At 37.1% G+C, this 22,230-nt stretch overlaps 1 protein-coding gene across 1 annotated transcript in view; it reads left to right on the top strand.

The window, feature by feature from the left end:
- Positions 1–22,230, top strand: part of RYR2 (ryanodine receptor 2) — a 697,569-nt gene that overhangs the window by 190,984 nt on the left and 484,355 nt on the right. The window contains exon 2 of the mRNA XM_054694896.1: positions 5,302–5,421. Within this exon, the coding sequence (XP_054550871.1) occupies positions 5,302–5,421 (120 nt within the window). The remainder of the gene's footprint in view (positions 1–5,301; positions 5,422–22,230) is intronic.

Below are 22,230 nucleotides of genomic sequence, written 5' to 3'. Positions count from 1 at the left end.
GCAGCCAGAAAAATGGAGTGGGGGTGAACTTATCGACATAAACATGACCAAAATGTCCCAGAGGAAGCTGCATTAGGAAAAAAAAAAAGCATTAAGAGAACTTGCAGTGATATTTCATAACACTGGAAAATGATTACAGTGTTTAAGGAGAATGACAGTTCTCCAAGACAGATGTAGAATAAATGCTCCTATTAGCTGGGAATGTTACATGATGTGAGAAGCAAAAGGCAGCGCCTGTTCAAACCACACTTTTTTTTTTTAATATTTATTTCTTTATTTATACAAGCACTGGGTACAGTCAGAAGTGCAGGAGGGTGAGAGAATTCACCTGAGCTAGGGGGGGGAGCATAACAGGCAGACTGACGATACACTGCTGAGGGGAGCAGCGGGCGGCAGGCGAGGTCTGCGTGCCATGTGGGACCTTCGCCCGGTGGCCGGGGATTGAACCGGCGCTGCAGAGGCTGCGGGCAGCTTCGCAACCCAGCGCTCAACTGCTGCACCACCAGGGAGGCCCCTGTTCAAACCACTCTTGTTAAGTGTCTTACAGAGAAATGAAACACTTCCATTATCAGTGTTTTAAGTTGTAGTTTACTAAAAAAATACTAGCTTTACTTTTTATTTTTCATTTCCCTATGCTTTTATAACTGAATGTAAGGAATGCCTTAAATGTTAGAACAAACATTTGGAAGGTCATGAAACAATCATAATTTTCCCAAAGATTATTTTGTGTGGTCATGTTTTGGTTTGGTACTAAAGTACAAAATGAGGCTTGCCTATATTTTTTCAATGAATATTTATAGATTCAATGCAAGATACAAAATATGGTTTTGCATTTTCTCAGCTCACTTGCTCTGATAACTACATAGGCACAGTAAGAAAAAACAAATTGTATAGATAACATTTTATTTGGCAATACACCAGTAAAGTTAATCAATGATGGAATAAAAAAGATATCTTGTGACCACTTTCCACAGTTCCTGGAACACAGAAGGCACTCAATATATGCAAAATAACTCCAGAATTGGTAACTTCTCTCCACCTGATATGAATCACCATCACTTCCGCTAAAAGGTTGCAGCAACCTCCTATTAAGTCACCCTACTTCTTTCCTGGCTCCTTGCTCTCTGCATCTATTACCTGACAAGTTGGCTCCTCATTCCCTCAGTAAAAGGCAAAGATCTTATAGTGGACTCAAGGCTTTTCATTCTCTTCAGCTTCATCCCCTATGACCTCCCCTTGTGTTTCTCTACTCTAGTTGCAAGGACTTCCTCTCTGATTCTCAAGCATGGCAGGTACTCTCTGGTATTGGGGCTTTCATTGCCCTTCTCACACCTGGAATGCATCCCTTCAGATAGTTATCTGGCTAACTCCCCCTCCTTGCTCCAAGTTTTTGCTCAAAAGTCACCTCTTTAATGTCTGATAATTCTATTCAGAATTTCACCCTCCCTCCTATTGCAGCAGCAATACTGATCCTTTCTTATTCTGCTAATATTTCATAGTTCATATGGCTTGTTCATATAACTTAGAAGCTGTTGAGGTGGCTGTGTGATAATTGTTTTCCATGTTGTACTATTTCAGCAGATGTGTAACATTTGTTATAAAAACAAGTCTTGTTTACTTAACACAAAATTACCTGGAATGCTTGGATGGTGCTGGCTCCCCTCCTCCACCCACCCCCCAATAAATATTAGATCTTAGTCCTAAAGAGTTATAAGGTCACGGGAAGAATACAAGAGCTTTTAACACAAGGAATCCAATCCCATGTATATTTGGAGCACTTGCTATGTTTAGGGGCTAAGTTAGATGATGATATGATTGGCTGAAGTATCAACTAAAATATTGGACATCTAGTTTTTATTGGACACCTAGTTGCCCTGAAGTTTCTGACCTGCTTGATAGATTGCTATAGAATACAATACATGTGGTGAGCTTTCTGGAAAAATCATGAAGACATCATTGGGGGAAAGGACCCATTGCAGAAAGTCCGGATAAATATTTTGAAAAACGAGCATAGCAAGAGTCTAAGAAAAGTACCTGGTGTGATGTGAGGGACCTTTTATTGATTAGAGTTATTAAGAACATTTCTTGGCTTTTTAAGAGTGTGTTGTGTGATTTGCTTAGATTGTGCATGGAAAGAATTAAAATAAAGGTTTTATTATGTTTGCATGCAAATTCATGGTAAATGAGGGTTAGACTGTGTTTTTTTTCCCAGTGTGCTAAGATTATTTATGATACAGTAAAATTTGTCAAATATGTAATTGACAGCGGCAGTAATTTCCCTCCAATATTTCTCTATTTCCTGGTTGCGTTGTAGCCATGAAATCACTTAATGGGATCATAGAATACTGGCTTTAATTGAAAATTTAATAGTGTCTTACCTTAGCAATTCTAAAAAGTAACTCCATTTGTCAGCATGGCAGTCCATACTTATGAGCAATCATAAAGTAGATTATGGTAAGTAATCATTTACTGAGGACATTATACTTGCCAGGCACAGTGTTAGACACAGTAATCTAATAATTACATAAGTGAATTACATAAATGAAATAAAATAATAAAATAATGACAGTTGAGCAAGCCTAAGGAAGAAATATAGTGCTCCAGGAGCATAAAACTAAAGTTCTGACAGCATAAAACTAAAGATCTGACAACTTGGTAGGTCTTGGAGCATTCATCTCTGGAAAGGATGCTTCAGTTGAGATTTGAAAGATGAATATGTCTTAATTTGAGGAGAGAGGGATAAAAGTTTCATAGCATGTGCAAACGTCCTGTAGGAACATAGGCATGAAGGGAATGTTGGGCTATCCCATGCAATGCAAAACCTTGTAGGCCAAAGAATTTTTTTCATTTTTCCCTTTAGAATGGTGGGAAGACTTTGAAGGGTTTTAAGCCAGATAATAGTCTAATAAGGTTGGTGGTGTGACCTTCAGGTGAAGCTCCATTGTTTGAAGGGGTTTGTAGTGTGGAAAACTATTTAAAATATTTTGAGGATGTCTAATCAAAAGATGATGGCACCTAGGGTGGTGAGATATTGGTGGATTTGAAATTGAATAGGTAGACTACAAAGGATTTGGTGATTGTAAACTGGATATTGCTCTTACTTAATCTCTGTCATTAGATGAATGAGATCAGCTTTTTATCACTTTTTCTTTTGTTCAGTGATTAAGGGAAGATTAGCAATCTTATTTCTTCATATTTGCTTTATAAAATAGGGAATGGTGTAAGTTCAAATATTTCTTGAGAACAGCAAGGTAGTCACATTAATTATCATGCCAGTTATTCACAGTTAATTAACAGTTACTGAAAATAAAAGAAAAATTAACAAAATATAAGCGGAATTCACTTATGTGGCATTTTAGTTATGGAATATGGTTTTTGGTGGGTTGAACTAGAATTTTTGCCCTAGGTTCAAGGTATTAGGGGACCAGACATAGAAACTAAAAAAGCAAAATATGCCAAAAGCTGGATATTTAAGGGTGGTCTTCTTTTTTTTTAATTTTCAGATTTAACTTATTATTTTTTTATTTTTTATTTTTTATATATTTCTTACATCATTTTTCATTTTTGCACAATGTATGCATTTTCATCTTGGTTTTTATGGGCTGTTGTGGGAAGGATGCTGTGGTCTCCATTTAGGGACACCAAAAGCACATGCAACCCAAATGTGAAGACCAGTAAATGAGTAAGGAGTCTGGATCTCAGGTCCTGGCTAGCAAAGATTAATTCAGAAGAGGCCTTATGACCCATGAATACATGCTTTTACTATATTCCGACAGTGTTGTTAACTCTCTGGATCCCATTGGTATCAGGCTGCGTATAGCCTTTCTTTTTGGAATTGAAAGTAGATTTCATGTGTGTTTGCATGCATGTGTGTATATATGTTGACAATATCCAAATTTACTCCACGTGCATTACAATAAATAAAAAAGTTACTTATTAAAACTTCTCATGTGCATAGTCAACAGACTTAAACCACAGTAGTTCTGAGGAAAAACTGCTTTGAGATGAATGATGAGTTAAATAAAGGGAACTGGCAGGTATTGGTGAGTTGGTGTTTAGTCCATCAGTGCTTAATCCATTTAATTTCCATCAGAGAGAAACCCTGTATTAACTGGATTGCAAAAGAAAAACAGTAACTGGAAAGAGTTTCCTAAGTATGTCACACTAGTTTCTATTTTTCAAATTTGGGTTGTGATTGAAAATAGCTTCTCTTCTTGGTGATGTACCTGTTTTTTTTTTTCTCATCACCTCCACTCTTTGAACCATGAGGAGGGTCTTTTAGAATGTGCTTCTGTGACTTTTCAATTTTGACTCTAATTAAAAGGGTCAGTGACCATTTGTTCTTTGTCTTCCCTGTTAAGTGTCCTATCATTGAGGTTGAAATGTCAAAACATAAATGATTACACTTTTTAGGCATTTGCCACCTAGATAATTAAAAAGTCAGATAATTCATTTAAAGAAGGGTAATGATAGCTCCCATTTATTGTCTGTTTAGTGCCTTTTGCCAGTCACAGTGTAAAGTACTTTATCTCATGTACCTTATTATTGTAGAAATTCAATGCTTTGACTAAAATCACCTAATTTGTATGTGGCAGAGTTAGGGTGGGGGGCCAGCTATTGCTAACTCTGAAGTCCATGCCTCTTGGACTGTTCATGCCGCCTGGTTTTTCCATTGTATAATTTCTTCTATAATTTTGATCAATGAGTTAGAAATCAGTTTGTATTTTAGTGGACTGAATAAACACATCATCTCTCTGTACACTTTTGAGTCATCCAGGATCATTTCAAATATGGTCAGGTAGCCAAAGTGCAGTGGAACTGTGGTGACTTTTCTTGTTGGTTTGAACCCAGAAGTTCTGTTACTGGCCTGACTATCTGGGTCAGTTTTGGAACAACGTGTGTTCCTGCTATCAGACTCTGTTTCTTTCTTGACCATGCTTGATATCCTAGGAATAAGTCAGACAATTTTCTCAGTAATCTTGATGATTAAAACTATGCGTAAGAATACTAACATGGAAATACTATATTTTACTATTCTCTATGCAGATTGTCTCTGGGGATCAGTAATGATAGTGAAAAAAATGTTGCTTGTCTGGAATGGCAGTGCCCCACCTGCTCCCCGCCCCAGTTATCTATTTTGCAAGTAAAAGTGCTGTAGGAATTGATTTTTTTTTTTGACAGCTGTTCTTACATTTTCTTTGATTTTGAAGATGTGCTAAAATAACACTCTTCTAGATCTGATTTCAACTGACGAGTCATGTCAAATCTCATTTTGTCTTCTATCTTTCTCTCCCTTTGCAGGATGATGAAGTGGTTCTGCAGTGCACAGCAACCATCCACAAAGAACAACAGAAGCTATGCTTGGCAGCGGAAGGCTTTGGCAACAGACTTTGTTTCTTGGAGTCCACATCAAATTCCAAGGTAGGATCAAGCCTTTTGAGGTGATTCACATATGCAAGTTTTACTAGTGGCATTGAAATTATTTATGAGCACATTACTGTTATCTGTGGAACACATAAACTCAAGGGGATGAGAAGAATGTTTTTGCAATTCATTAAGCAGATTTTTAATTGAATCACTATTGCAAATAATTCAGATTGATTGTTAATAAGAATAGGCAAAGTCCTTGCCCCCAAAAAGTTTATATTCTAGTGGGAAAGTAAACAAGTAAAGAGGTGATATAACTTTCAGAAATGAGAAGTAAAAGGGAGCAACATGGTAGAGAGATGAGGCAAGGACTTGCCTTTCACAGAGGGTATGAGGAAGCTCTTTCTGTGGTCATGATATTTGAGCCAACTGGGATGAAGTGAGGGCATGAGCAGTTCTAATTTCTTTGGAACATTGTGGAAAGAGGCCCATTTGGATGATGCAAGGACCCCTCATTAGGAATATGCTTGTAGAATGGTTAAGTGACAGCCAGGACCTGGCCCATGAATAGTAGTACCATGAATGAAGGAACTAGTCATAGGAGATGAGGTCTCAAAGAAACCAGGCTGTGCTTTGAGTTAAGGATTCTTTTTATTGAAGGGAGGCCTTTGGAGCAGATGAGCAATTTGGTTTACATACTTATAAGCCTGTTTGACTTTTATTTCAGTTAGAGGATGTGGAGAGAGCAAAAGAGGAAGTAGGGAAACCAGTTGGATGGTATCTGCATAAGTCTGGATAGGAGCTGATGGTTTTTTCAACTAGAAGCCTTTGTGGTGGGGAAATATGTGGGAGGGTTTGAAGTTTTATTGGATATGTTAAGGGGTCTGAATATACAGAATAAGGGAAAAAATAGAAACACACATGTCTCTAGGGGTAGATGGAACTCAACTAGAAAACAGTCTATTTAAGAATTTACTATTTAATCATCTTTTATGTGGGACTTTCTTACTTCAGAGTCTTTGACATGCATGATCTCATTTAATTGTCCCAATAAAAAGCATCGCTGTCCGTCATTGTGCAGATGAGGAAATCAACAGCTTTATAGAAGTTAGATACTAAACTTAAAATGTGACTTGAGGCCACAGAGTTACCAGTGGCCTTTCAGATTTATACGTTGGTTTTAAGACTTTGAATCACTGATTTTTTCTTTTCTTTCTTTCTTTCTTTTAAAAGATTTATTTATTTATTTATACAAACACTGGGTACAGTCAGAAGCGCGGGAAGGTAAGAGAATTCACTAGAGCCAGAGCGGGGAACAGAACAGGCAAACTGATGAAATACACTTCTGAGGGGAGCAGTTGGTGCAGCAGGAGAGGTCTGTCGCGCCATGTGGGACCCTCACCTGGTGGCCGGGGATCGAACTGGCGCTGCAGAGGCTGCCGGCAGCTTCGCAGCCCAGTGCTCAACCGCTGAGCCACCAGGGGAGGGCCTGATTCTTTCTTTTAAAAGATGGAACCTCTTTGGTTACTCTGTGAAATTACCCAGCAATGTGTTCATGTAAGTTACTTATTATAATAGCTTAATGGTGAGTAACATTATCAATGTTGTCATAGTGGGTGGCAAAATATTAAGCACTTTATAGCTCTGCTTAGATTTATTTTTAATTTGACAAGTGTTTACTGGATAGTCTTTCTACAAATTACTGTGATGGGTGTTGGTTGTGAAAAATATTCTTCTCCCAAAGAAAAATTAAGCATTTAATACATTTTCTTGTGGTTTCTGGTATTATGTTGTGGCTAGAAACAGGCGGGCCATTTAATTAGCTGGCTTTTCAATTTCTATATTACTTTGAATACTTTTTTTTTTAAATTTATTTATTCATGCATACAAGAACTGGGGTATAGGCCAGAGGTGTGTATGTGTAGGTGTGTGTGTGTGTGTGAGAGAGACAGAGTGGGCAACAGAACAGGCAGATTGACGGAAATACACTGCCGAGAGGAGCAGTGGGTGAGTCAGGAGAGGTCTGCTGCGCCTTTGGGTTCCTCCCTGGCTGGGGATCCAACTTGTGCTGCAGTGCCTGAGGATAGCTTCATAGGTTGCATCTTAACCCCTTGCACCACCAGGGAGACCCTTACTTTGATTACTTTAATAATTGTTATTCTTTTGTTCCTTTGATACATGAGCTGGTTTTCAATGCTAAAAATAAATGCTTCCAATTCTGTAGTACCTAGCAGGCAAGACATTACAATAGAGTTAGGAATCCATTAACCTGGTTGATTCCTAATAGGAATACTTGACTGTATTTGTTACAGATGACCTAGTGAACTGACCATTTTAACAATTTTTGCTCTTGTGCTCTCTTATATTTTCTGGTCTGCCTGAAAACTTGCACTTATAATGAGATAGTGCAATGGTTTATCAAGCATCAAATAAAATAGCAAGTGAAGTCAATAAGCCAATCTGAACTGTTTATTTTTTAAATTACTTATAGTATAAGCTCTTCTTTTTAAAAATTAATTGATGACTCCCCATTATGTCAGGTGTTTTTTTTTTTTTTTTCCATCTCTGTTTGCTTTTGTTTTCCCTTATGTGTGTCTCTTTCCTGTACTTTTCTGCCTGTTGAAACAATGTTTGTCCTTCACAATTTGTTTCAAATTGTCTATTTTTTTTCCCCAAATGCTCTGGGATCTGCTTCTTAAGTAATTTTACACTTCTATTATACTGCCAGTTTGGGCGTATTTCTGTATTAGATCTGTACTATCTGCTCTTTCTGAATGCTGGGTATACCATTTCAGCGAGATGTGAATTCCCTGAGGACCAGAGCTTATCTCATTTGTTTTCTTATCTCTTAGTAACAAACACAGTGCCTTGAACTAGTAAATAATTTGTAAGATTTAACAGATTATTAAGTTTGAAAGGGAACCACTAGTCCTAGGCAGTTTTTATTTTGTATAAAATAGACTTCTATAAGAAAGAGTCAAAACTCTAGATCTCAGTTGATGTGACAGTATATAAGCCTGGGTACAGATGTGTTTCATTCAGCTGTATCTGGATTTGACTTTCCTTGGTAGAAAATGGCAGATGAGGGCCTCCCCTGGTGGAGCAGCAGGTGAGCACTGGGCTGTGAGGTTGCCCGCAGCCAAGGGTCCCACATGGCGCAACAGACCTCTCCTGCCTGCGCCTGCGGCTCCCCTCAGCAGTGTATTTCATCAGTCTGCCTGTTCTGTTCCCTGCTCTGGCTCTGGTGAATTCTCTCACCCTCCCGCGCTTCTGACTATACCCAGTGCTTGCATAAATAAATAAATAAATCTTTAAAAAAAGAAAATGGCAGATGGCCTTTAATATCTTCTTAAATCAGTATCTCCTGCATGTATTTAAAGGTGGCAAAAGAAGAAAGCTTGCTGTAAATGAGACCATCCGGTATTTTTCTTTTTCTTTCTGGCTTATTTCACTGAGCATGATCCCTTCCAGCTCCATTCATGTTGCTGCAAATTGCATGTGCTTATCTTTTTTGAATGCTGAGTAATATTCCATGGTGTATATGTACCACATCTTCTTGATCCAGTCGTCTATTTTTGGGCATTTGGGTTGTTTCCAAAGCTTAGCTATTGTAAATAGTGCTGCATTAAACATTGGATCCAAATAAGGGATCAGGGGAAAAAATTATAATAAAGTGAAAATTAAAATCAACAGGCAACAATAAATCAGAGACATACTACTGGGGGGGAGAAGGGAGTAGAATCAAAACAAGGGTGGAAGAGCACAATGAACCATGACTATTGTTCACGGGTGAATGGGTGGTGGGAATTTTACGGGCACTATAACCAATATGAAAATGCATACATTGTACAAAAATGAAAAATGATGTTAAAATATATAAAATAATTAAAGATAAATAAATGTAAAATTAAAAAAAGAATGATTGCTGGGAGTAGTCACTCTAAATTATATATGTTTTTCTGGAAATGAGTCCAGAAATATCTTAAACTACAGAATCTCTGAATTAAAGAATTTTTCTTTTCAGAAGTCTCATTTATGCTCCCAGGATATCTATTCAGGCTGATCTCTGCTTGAAGAAGAGTTCATAATTCCAGCCTAGGTCTTCCTGCCAAAAATATAAACATTGCATTTGGTATGTTTTCATTGGTTATTCATTATCCATAATTATGGATATTTACTGTGTATGCTTTATATGAATGGATTTTTACTTTTGTTTTTGTGTTTTATTTTTTTGTTTCTATATTTTAGAATGGAGATATCCGGCTCTTGCTCTTGGGACTACTCACTTTCAGACAGACCTATAATGTGTTTATTAAAAGTTTCTTAGTCTACTCTACCTCTTGTTTTGTCCGCAATAAGCTGTATTCTGTGCTTAGGTTGATGTCGCTTCCCTCCCTACCTTCCTGTTGTTCCCATCTGCTGAGAGTTGTGGTTTATGAAGCTTGGGCCTCCTAGTGGGGAGGGCAATAGCTAGATCTCTAGGCTCACACTCAACAAATAGTTTGCACTTGGCTCAAAGGTAGCACTGGGTATGTAGCGGGTGCATGTGTGCCCACTCGACACTGTGGCCACTCAGGATGGCCACTGCTGCCCCAATCATGCCTTGGCTTCTGCAGTTTTGGAAAGTATATGTGCTGTTGGTTTGCCTTCCCAGAAGTATGTGAACAGTGTTAATATATTTGTTTTCCTATAATTAAGGACTCTAAAGTTCTTCTTTCTTTTTTATGGAGTCTGGCCTGGCTCCAGCTGACTTTTCTTTGATTTCCTCTGAGAGGGCTAGGGGAGGGAGCTTTCAATGGCCATCCTGCCCCAACTGTGGGGTTCCCACTTTCCAGGGTTAAAATGTGTTGAGCTCCAAATGTGTGTGTGGGGGCTAGGGGGTATAGCTCAGGGGTAGAGCATTTGACTGCAAATGTGTGTGTGGGTCTGGGCTTACCCTGGTGTTTGTAAAATTCACCCAAGGAACTTTGAAATGTCTTGGGTTTCCTTTCTTGTCACTTGGGAACTTGATCCCCAGCCAGATGTCCCCTTTTGCCTCCTCCTATTCTTACCCTCATGGACCACCAATCTTAGGTCTTGAACTCCCTAGGGATATCCTGGAGCTGTATAGCTGGTTCGAAGCATTTCCATTATGCTAAGAGATCATATCAGTCTTTTTTTTTGTGTGGTTGTTTCAGGGAAGAGGGTGATTCCAGCGTCTCGATTGCACCATGTTGTGGGTGGAGTCCTATGGCATCACTTTAATTAAAGGTTCTTCCCATAATGGAACATGATAGAGCAATATTTTATCTTCAGTGACTTCTCATTTCAGGATATTACTCACCACCATAAATAATGCATTGTGATATTAATGATGTATAATAGTTGTGATATTCCAGATGAGCTGATTTTCTTATTCCAGTGAGAATTTTTGAAAAATAAAAATGTCAGTATAAGATAAATGTTGAATGATATAAGAAAGGTACACTTTAAAAATCAAGTTTACTAAATGTGTAAAATAGATACCTGTTTCTCAGTATGTTTCCCTTAAAAATTAATTGATAATAAAATTTAATTATAGGAAAACAAATATTAAATATATTATTGTTTTGTTGTTATATTTACTTTATTGATGGTATCTTTCACAGAATTTCATCAGAGCAAGACAGAGGAAAAAGACAATGGTTAGGCAAGAAAATGAATTATCATTAGCTGTATTTGATTTTCAGAATTCTTGTATTTTACCTATATAATATTTTCCCTTGCAGTACTTTAAGAGGAAAGCAAAGTATATGGTAGGTGTGGAAGAAAGGTAATATCTGGTGATGTATGAATATCCAGGTTATAGAAAATAAAATGATTGCATACTTAAATGAACTTATGGTAGGAGAATTACAAGAAAATAGCTAAGAATCTTAGCAGTCCATTAGTTGGCCAAAATGGAACTGTTTATTAAATTATAAACTCTAAGTTTTGTCAAAATAATTCTGAGTGTTTTTTAAAAGATTTATTTTTGTTTATTTGTGCATACAAGAATGGGGGGCAGGCCAGAGGTTGGGGTTGGGGATGAAAGACAGAGTAAGGAGCAGAACAGGCAGATTGACTGAAATACACTGCTGAGGGGAGCAGCAGATGAGTCAGGAGAGGTCTGCTGTGCCATGTGGGTTAGCTTCCTGGCCTGGAGATTGTGGGGGTGGGGGGAGGGATTAAACTCATGTGGTAGTGCCTGCCAATAGCTTGATAGTGCTGAGACATAACCCCTTGTGCCACCAGGGAGGCTCATTTCTTAGTGTTTTAAATAGATATTGATGCTGCTACGCAATTGGGAAAAAGTGGTGGTACAAAAGGACAAAAATGACATAATCGAAATCTCCAAAGTATGAAACATTTTATGGAATTCTTGACTAAAAATAGTACCATTGTTTTATGAATTAAAGATGCATTCTTGGATTCTCATTGCACTCAAAGAAAAGCTTCTGATTTTCAATGAGGCTTCCTGAAATGAAATAAGAAATTTAGAAAACACTGAAACCTAAGGTTAAAAATAATCTAATATAAAACATGGGAGAGAGAGCCTGTAATTATAGGTAGTTAAAAACAGTTGAAGGAAAAAAAATCTACCTTGTTTTTACCTTTGATATACACAGGTTAAATCAAATACTTCAGAAAGATTATCAGATGCTTTAATCTACTTCATCTTCCTTTTCAATGAACTGTGCTAATAAATAAAGTGAACAGCAGTTTTTTGACCCTCCCATCTATCATATCAATTCAGACTTTTACCAAATGGTGTGAGCATTGGAAGGCAGAAAGCTGATGATTATCTATTGTGATCTGGAAGCATTAATCCTCACAAATAAAGAGCTAAAGGTATATGCAAAGCTAAGAACCGTATAGAGTAGGAATTATGACTTTGATTATAGTACATTTATTGTAATAATAGGGAATAGAACTAAGAGCAAGGGAGGAGAAGCTGCCAATTTAGATGATCAAAGCTGAATTAAGTGAATACCTGTAAAAGAGTAAAAGCTGCAGGTCTTACATATTGTGTTTATTTCTAGATCTGAGAGCATAATTTAACTATCACTAGAGTGCATACAACTGCAGCAAATGATGATCAAGTCAGGAACTGGCACACTTTTTCTGTACAGAGCCAAATAAGAACATACTTTAGACTTTGTGGGTTGTATTTTTTTTAACTAGTCAATTCTGACAGTGTAGCATGAAAACAGCCATAGACAGTATATAAACAAATGATTATGACTGTTTCAAAAACACCACTGTATTTATAGACACTAACATTTTAATTTATTATGATTTTTATATGTCATTAGATACTATTATTCCTCTTGTGACTTTTTTTCAACCATGAACGATGGAAAAGCTACTCTTATCTCATGGACAGAAACAGGCAGTGGGCCAGGCCAGATTTGGCTCTTGTACTTGACTATGTCTTGCCTTGACATAACATATGTGAAATGTATTCCTAAAGGAAAGACTAGAACCAATACAGAAGAAGCAATAATCAAAATAGGATAGAAAAACTCCTGCCTTCACAGGAAATGTCATCACCCTGTTCGAAAGTTGGGAAAGAGAATACTTCTGGCTGCAGCTTAGTAAAGTATTACGAGGGTAAAGGAATGGCATTTGAATAGGACTTCTTGACAGATGGTAATTAATAAGTTCATGAATGTGTTTGACATTTGGATAAGTGAGAGAATAAATGCACAAAATATAAATAAGAGTGTAATGTGAAGAATGATTCTTATAAGGATAATGAAGAGAAAGAAAGAGAGAAGAAGCATTTGTCTGTGACTGAGAACTACTAAGTGTTCCTTGAGAGTGGGGAGGATTTCAGATGCCTTGTGACCAACACAATAATATTTGAAAGATAAAGAGGCTCGTGAAAGCCTTAGAATATTGAATTGCTTTATTCCATATTCTACTGTTATCAAAGATAAAGCCAGACACTAGTAAAAAATGGTAAGGATGAGAGTCGAGTGCAAAATGAATTCAACTTCAATTTATACAGAGGTGTGTGATGTTTTTAAAGGGAGAAGGTGGGAGACATGTGGGGGCTTGGTAGAGTAAAGGGAATAGAAACATAACAAATTGGCCAATGTACATGTTGATTAGGCCAGCTGTGTTTGTTAGCTTTCAGTTATTGAAGTTAGGATTCTATCCTTCTCAGGAGACTGGGAGACAGAGGCCCTCTCCTTCAGAGGATTACTTTTCAAAGGAATAGTTTTCAGGTCCTTAAGAGAACAATGCTCTTGAAATACAACAGGTATAGATATAGAGAGGTACATGTGCATCTCAAAGGGACAGAGGAAGAATTCACACTTAAAAGTTTTTTTAGTAAATGCTCTAAATAGGGTGTTTGGGCCTCTTGTGAGGTGTTGGTTGGCACAAACTTTAAATTGTCTTGGCAATCTGAGTGTTCTCAGGTAAAACCTTTAAGGTTATGCTAGAGTCATCCTTGAAATGTAGCTTTGAGCTGTTAACTCAGTGTTTGTCTTTCAATGTGGTGGGCAGGGCCATGGACAAAATGATCTGTATTGAGGGCCCGTCGGTTTTATAGACCAACATTAGGCCTAGCCCAGAAGAACATTCAGAGGCATCTGGCTAGAGTTTGGTCAAAAAGTAAATCTTAGTCACTGTTTACTTATTTGTATATTTACATGTATAAACTTTCCTGGAGGTATAAACAATCCAGCCTGGTTGACTTTGCTGAAAGACGACATGCCTTCAAATATGCTGTTTTCTTTCTTTTCCTGGAACACCCTTGCGCCACTCTTCTAGTCGACTGTCAAGTATGCATTCCTTTGTGAAGCCCTCTTGCACTTCACTTTATTCTGTTTTGCAGAAACTGTATTTTTTTTTTTTTGTGGGACCCTCGCCGGTCGCCGAGGATCGAACTGGCGCTGCAGAAGCTGCGGGCAGCCTCGCAACCCAGCGCTCAACCACTGCGCCACCAGGGGAGGCCCCAGAAACTGTTTTCTTATAAATTGAAGCAAACCTGTCTTTAGCAAATCTAGCACCATGTACTCATCCTGTCTCTGTCAGATTTTGGTAGTGAAGGGAGAAGCTAGGAAATGGGTACAGGAAGTCAGTTAGGAACAGGTTGCCCCACGCCCCTAAGTCCACTTACCCTGATTGAGAAACACTCGATTGGAACCAGGAGGGCACCCTCTTCCTACCTTCTTCAAGGCCAGATGCCCTTCGTCCATTTATCAGTCTGAGTGGAGAACAGACTTGAGGAGGGTGCCTCCCTCCCCAACCCAATAAGGAGTGGAATGTCAGAACACCAACACTATAGTGTTAGTAATATAACACTAAAGCAACAGGCCAAAGCAGTTTCGAGAAGGTGGGCCAGGTAACGTAGGCCAGGGTAACATGGGGAAAATCAGTTGGGCCTGGGTAGCCTACACGAACTCCACAAACTCAGGGGTCCTTGGTAGCCTCGAGATCCCACAGGCCCATAGAATCAGCAAGAGACACAACATGGAGACAGCCAATAACCAAACCCCCACTATTTGACCACCATATTCGTATAAGCAACTACCCACTCAGGACCCCTCTCTGTTTGGGGAGCTTTCTTGTCCTTCTCCCTACCTACCTATCAATAAATAAATCTCTTGATTTTCTGTAATTTTGGTCTCAATGTTGAATTCTTCCCTTGCTGAAGACAAGAACTGAGAAAGAGCCTGCCTGCGATCCTCATACTCCAAGCCTGCCTACCAAAACCTGATTCAGTAGTTCTGTACTATTTCAAAATTTTTCATCATTATTATACTTTTTATGGTGATATGTGATCAGTGATCTTGCCACTGTAATTGTTTGGCGATTCCTTGACCCACATCCTTATAAGATGGCAAATTTAATTGATAAATTTGTATGTGTTCTGACTGTTCTACCATCTGGCCTTTACCACAACTCTCTTCATTTTCTCAGGCCTCCCTATTTCCTCCCTATTCCCTCATCAATTTTGTAATTAGGTCAATTCATATCTCCACAAAGGCCTCTAAGTAGTCAAATGAAGGGAACAGTTGCATGTCTAACTTCAAATTAAAACTTAGAAATGGTTAAGCTTAGTGAAGGATGCATGTTAAAAACTGAGATAGGCTGGAACCTAGTCCTCTTGCACCAAACAGTTAGCTAAGGAAAACTTCTTGAAGGAAATGTGAAGTGCTACGCAAGTGAATACACAAATGGAAAAGCAAAATAGCCTTATTGCTAATATGGAAAAAGTATCAGTGATCTGGAAAGAAGGTTAAATCAGCCTCTCTCCCTCTCTCTCCCTTTCTCTCTCTTCTCTCTCTCTACTGTGGACTTGGTGCTATTCATTTTCAGGAATAATTAATTTGCTACTTTATGTAAAAAATAAATCTTTGTTAGCATGAATATATATAGTTTCAAGATTTACAGTATCATTGAAAGTAATTTAAAAATTGTTGACAAAGTTTGATATGGAAAGAAATGTCAAAACTTTTTTTCAGCATGATTCATAATCTTGCCATAAAAATATTTTAATTTCACTTATTTCATAGAAAGTAACACAACTTTATATTTCTAATTTTACTTAAGTTAATTATAGGTCAGGCATTACTTATAAAATACTTAACATGAATTTTACTATTAAAATACCCTATCTTGAAAACCTTAAAAATCAAACTCACACTACACAGAAAGTGATGGATAACAGTCAAAGAATAGCATGAGATATTTATTTTTTCTCAATGTTACTCCCCACCCCCTTTTTATTTTAAAAGTCACCACCATCCATTGAACAGCCTCTATTCTTGGTCTCACCCTCACTGTTTTCCCTTTTGGTAACCTAATTTTTGTTGTAGAGCCCACTGGTTCATTTTTATTTTGTTTTGTCCTTGGATGGTTAAGAAATTTATTGGTTTTCAGTTAGAAGTCCTCTCTCTCTCTCTCTCTCTTCCCTCCACTTTCTCCCTCTCTCCCTTCCCCCCACCCCTCTTTGTAGGGATACATGGGAACTTTCTGTTCATTTTTTCTGTGAAATTCACATTGCTTCAGAAAATATTGAAAAAGTATAAGGACAGTTGAACGTTTTCTAAATATAAGTAGGAAAATTAATAATTATATTGTGGTACATTAAAAAATGTACTAATTGCACTATAGCCATAGTTTCACTAGAATTAATGAAAGAACAAGGTCATCAGGAATAAATGAAAGATCATCACGAATAAATGAAAGAACATTATGTTGCGCAAAATCAAAATCCAGAGGCAGATGGACATATACAGTTTGGCACCATTTTTCTATGTTTAGAAAAACAATTCTGTAATTAATATTAGCATATAGACATGTAATAAAATTCTGAAAAAATGCAAAGGAATAATGTCCACTAAATTCAGCAGAATGATTAGTATTTCTTCCAGAGAATAAGCAGTATCAAGCAAATCAATGTTGGCTTCAATTGCATGTGTAATAACTTATTTTTTTAGTTTGGAATTGAAATATGGGTGTTTATTATATTGACTTATACTGTTTAGTATTTCTGAATTTCTCCATCAGAAAGCAACTTATGGAAAAATGATATTTGATTTGTAGCCAGAATAGTTTTAAAATAAGCAGTAAACACTCAAGTAATTAATCTGGGAAGTTTTGATGTTATGAATAATAATTTTGTCTTGTTAGATTTACATTTTCAAGGTTATGCATTATAAACCTGCAGCAGAAGTTGCTTTGCAGGAAATTTATTAAGCATTCAATGTTGGGGTAAGATTGTCAACTAGATGAATAGGAGTAGGGAAGAACTAAGGTATTTGCACTTGAAAGACATACGGTAGCTATGGGTACTACTGGGCTGTGATTTGGAATTAATGTTTTGACCAGTAGTAACTTTTAATTCATGAGTGTCAATTTGCATAAAACATATAACCTAAGTCTGGGTTCTGGGATTTATCCAGTTTTCCATACTTGTGATGATGTTGACTGTGCATGATATTCCTTTTTAATTTTCCTAGATACTGTCTCTCACTATTTTAAAAATACATTGTTACAGGTAGCTACGACCAATCAGTTGCATCTGAAATGAAACTGACTTGCTATTCTGCATGAATTAGGAAAAGCTGTTATGCTTTTATAAAAAAAAAAAAAAATCCTACCCCAAATCTCAATGACTATTGTACAGTGAAGGTTTAATTCATATACATGCCACATGGTCAACATGGGTTAAGGGGTGATGCTCTAGATGGTCATTCAGGAACCTCAGATAACTAACATTCCATGTCTAGAATGGTTTTAGTAAGCAGCATGGGGGAAGAAAAGCATATGGAGAACTAACTTTTTTTGTAATCTGATCTCAAGGAGAAACATGTCATCCCTGCTTATAGCTAACTGCTCAGAGTTAATGATCTGAAATGTTATTGTAGGTGAGGTGGGAAATTTGAGGGATCTATCTCTATTCAGTAAATAGTATATGCTCCTGCAATTTAGGCTGACACTATAAATTAAGCTCACTATTTAGAAGGGCACAAGCAAAAGGAACAGGATTGAATAAAGAGTAGGACAACATGTGACATGAGTATTTGATATTATTTAGTAAATTTAGACCAATGAAGGTTATTAATGATCACCTGGCTTAATCATTTACTTTTATAAATGAATGAAGTTAATCCTAGTGATTTTATACTTGGTTTGTGACATCAAGTAGAGATAGCAAGTAAGCAGCTAAGATCAGGTCTAGTGACATGGATTTGAAAGGCACTCAGTTATATTATCATATTTAAAACCATGGGTTTGAATGAGGATCACCTGGGGGAGTATGTATTTATAGATGAGAAGGTGGCTCAGGTTAAGCACTTGTGACATTTAGAGTTAGATCTGAAGAGAATGGCTCTGTAAAGGAGACAGATTTTTTTGTCTTCTAAGAATATATGTATTTTTTTCTCGAGTCTTTATTGTCTACGCAAACTGGTAGAGTGGATTCTGGGTTTAATAATGTACAAAGTCATAAGAGACAAAAATCTAAATATTCTATACAGTTGACTTTTAATAGTAATTGCATTTTGTTATTACCGAAGTTGAAAAATTACATGATGAACACAAAAGTAAAATCAAGTCTTTGGAAGTTATTTAATAGATGAGCGTGTTTGGAAAAACTAAGGAATATAAAAAGGAAAAAAAATCCAGTTCTTGAAGTTTGAAGAGGGGTGAGCCTAGACCCCTAAATCTTATATAGTACTGTAAACCAGTGTTACCTTAATTAAAAAACAAATTAAAAATATAAAATGATAATGCAAATGATAAAAGTGAATATATAATTAAAGCCATATTTTCTATGTGGGATAAGAAAAATGAAACAATATTAGAAAACTCATCCAGAAATGGAAATACTTGAGAGGGAGAAGATTTATGTATAAATAAAAGAGGGAAAAAAGATAGAACATGTTAATACCCTGAGGCAGATCCTATATTTATCATTAGAACGAAATGTTGGAGGTAATCTTTAAGCTCTATTCTAATGAATTGCAGGTATAAACTCTTCATTGTGTTGTAACAAGGTAATAACTTCCATAAAAGTTAAATTAACCATCCACCATTTTTATAATAGCTTACTTGCAGAAAAGTAGAGTGAAGTTGGGTGTTAAATTTAGAGACTTCATTGTGCTTTAATAACCTGCAAAGAAGACCTACTTCAAACAGTTTAAAAGCATTTTTAGTAGAATCACATCATTTGGGAGTATTAAGTGATGGTTTTATTAAGAATAAAAGTAAATAGCCAAACTTGTATATCAAAAATAACTTTGACTTTGAAGTTTCTTAGATTAATAATGTGTTCTAGAACTCATATTGAGAATTTCACTGTGTAACTTTATTCATAATGTATGGGGAACACTTAAGAACAAACTTAGTAATTGTCTTCTTTAAGAGACCAAGCCTTTCTTTATATATTTTTTATGTAGTACATGATGCTACTAATGCTTTTGAATTATAGTCCCTTCAGGAACAAGTTACATCATTCCCTGAACCAATCAAACTATTCTTTGTAGTAACCATTCATTCATCACTTGACCACAGAGGCACATTCTCATTCATCAGCTCTGAAGTCATGTGGACACAGGCATAGTGCTTGGTGCTGGTGTAGGAAAATGTAGAAGATGAGATGACTGATCTTAGCAGCGTGTGCTTGTGAGAACTTGCCATTAAGTTGTAGCCGCAATCGTGAGCATATGCATTTTTCATCAGATTAACAATGAGTTGTGTAACAACAACAGCAAAAACCAGTAAGAAACATTGGTCTAGGCCTTACAGATATAACGAGTAACTGGAAGAAGCAGTGTGGTTTTGGTGGTGGTTTCCACATTCGAATGAGCTTTTAGGGAATCAGAATTTTAGCTATAGCTTCACTAGCTTAGCTTCACTAGCTATAGAAGCTATAGCTTCTGTTTTCTTGGGGGAACATTCTCAGCACTGGGCCAGCAGAGGTTTTCTGACATTCTTTTCTCACCTCCTGTAGTTCAATCATAAAACAGTACTATTTGGATCCTAGTATAATATTCCTGAGTGTGAATTACACAATCTGGTTTTTTTTTTTTTTTTTTTTTTTTTGGTGGGATCCTCGCCGGCGGTGGGGGAACAAACCAGTGCTTCAGAGGCTGTGGGCAGCTTCGCAGCCCAGCGCTCAACTGCTGCGCCACCAGGGGAGGCCCTACACAATCTGTAAATAAAAAGTTTTTATGCATTGACATGCTAAGATTTTATTGTGGGTTGTGAATGCTCAGTGTCCTCTTAGGGGCTTTTACGAGAATATGTTTTCATAACACATGTGGTGCCATTATACTGTGAACCAAAGTAATGGGTTTTAATTATGTCAAGGACTGTGGATCCTGGAGCTGCTGACAAATTCATAATGTGCTTTAAATTGCTAGGATGGAAAGCACAAATCAAAGGTTTAATTTGGAGTGATATTTGGAAAATCCTTTCCTTGGCTGAGATGCTATTGATAATTTTTATTTCTCAAGTTGAAGAACGTGGTTGATCTATATGACATTCACAACTGCAGGCTGGAGGAGAAATGCTGATCGATCATTGGGAGATCCATATTTTAGGCCAGAATTTTCACTTACTTTCTGTTTAGATTTAAACAAATCAACTTGGCTTGGCTATTTGTCTTGGCTATAAAGTAGTGAAGAGTTATGTCACAGGGGAGGCTTACGGAGGATTATTGGGAGATATCCAGTAAGATAACGCAGGGATGGTGAAAATTTGACAATTTTCTGCCCTGTTGTTTTGGTTGAGGAGAGTTGAAGTATAAATAACAGAGCCATTATGAAATCTCTGCCTGGCTGGTAATCTGGTTAGTTTTATTAACATTTACCCTCTTTGATTACTGTTAGTCTTTTATTATCTGTCCCTTTAGTCTATTAAACATGACTGTCTCGGGCTAAACTGTCTTCCTTTTACATCCCAGTTGACTTGGAGGTCTATGTAATTTGGCATTTGCTTGACCTCTGAGTTCTAAAAATGGGAAAGGCCCATGTTGCTAAAATACTGAGTTATGCCCTGTTCCACTGTAAACTTTTCAGTAGTCATGGTTATTCCTTGACTGTATTGAGTTGTTGCTAACTGTTTGCAAAACAAAGATCTTCAGTGTCTAGCTAGGGAAAGCACTTCTCTCCTAATTTTCCTGATAGTGCCCCTACAATCTGTCATCAGATAGTTACAGCGATGGTAGAAAATCAGTAGATGCAAACAGGTGTATATATGGATTTTCCTCCTTTTTGATGAAATACTTATGAGCTCAGCTTTACTCTCTTAATGAGAACATCATGGCACCAATTAAAACTATCATATTCTGCCAGTCAGTTTGAAGGGTAGCCAAGATTTTGTATCTGCATATATTGTAATTGGAATAAATCTAGTAGAAAAGTAGAGTTGTGGGCCTCCCTGGTGGTGCAGCAGGTTGAGTGCAGTGCTGTGAGGCTGTCCGCAGTCTCTGCAGCGCGGGTTCGATTCCTGGCTGGCCGGGGAGATCCCCACATGGTGCAGCAGACCTCTCCTGTCTTGCCTGCTGCTCCCCTCAGCAGTGTCTTTGGTCTGTCTGCCTGTTCTGCTCCCTGCTCTGTCTCTGGTGAATTCTCTCACCCTCCCATGCCTCTGGCCTGTACCCCCTGGCCTGTGCTTGTATAAATAAATAAATCTTTAAAAAAAAAAAAAAGAAAAGTAGAGTTCCTGGCATATAATAAGTACTTACTAAATGTTCGTGGAATTGAATTGGTAAAGGTTGCTGTTCTCCAAAGGGATGAAAGTAGGTGTGCTGTAAATAGCATAGGAAGTGTGAAAGTTGTTCATGACACATGGTTTTGATTTAGATATGTGCTGTGTAGTGACTGTGATATATACTTTAAACACTGATGAATAATTAATAGATTAAAAGTTATAATCTGATAATTATTTTTTCCCTTGGAGACTTATAAAACACCTATGCTATTCTTTACCTTATTCTTTCCTAAGCTCTTCCTCAGTTGAATCATTCCTCTCATTCCTATAAAACTCGAAGTTGCAAATATTTAGTATGACATTTACAGTTTTTTGTGTTTTCATGAGTTGTAAACACTGTAGCACATTATTTGCTAAGAATAGAAGACAGTAGGTTGTAAGAAATATATTCTAGTAACTCCACTTTCTATGGTTGGTAGAAAGATATTGCTATTTATTATATTAGAGAATTTGTAATTCTGATCATAACAGAACTTTCCAACTAGCTGATAGGTGTTAAAAGAGATAAGTAGCTTCTTCACTGAAATAGCTTCTTGTTATAACTAGAAAATTTTCTAACTTAGCATTTTTCCCTGCTGTTATTAAACAGTACCAATTGATAAAACCAGTAACCTCATTTTTCAAGGT

This window comes from Talpa occidentalis, unplaced genomic scaffold (assembly GCF_014898055.3).
Source record: "Talpa occidentalis isolate TD23 unplaced genomic scaffold, MPIMG_talOcc4v2.1 talOcc4.14, whole genome shotgun sequence".
Taxonomy (NCBI): Eukaryota; Metazoa; Chordata; class Mammalia; order Eulipotyphla; family Talpidae; genus Talpa; species Talpa occidentalis.
Note: the sequence above shows the minus strand (reverse complement) of the source record. Positions and strands in the feature narration are given on the sequence as shown.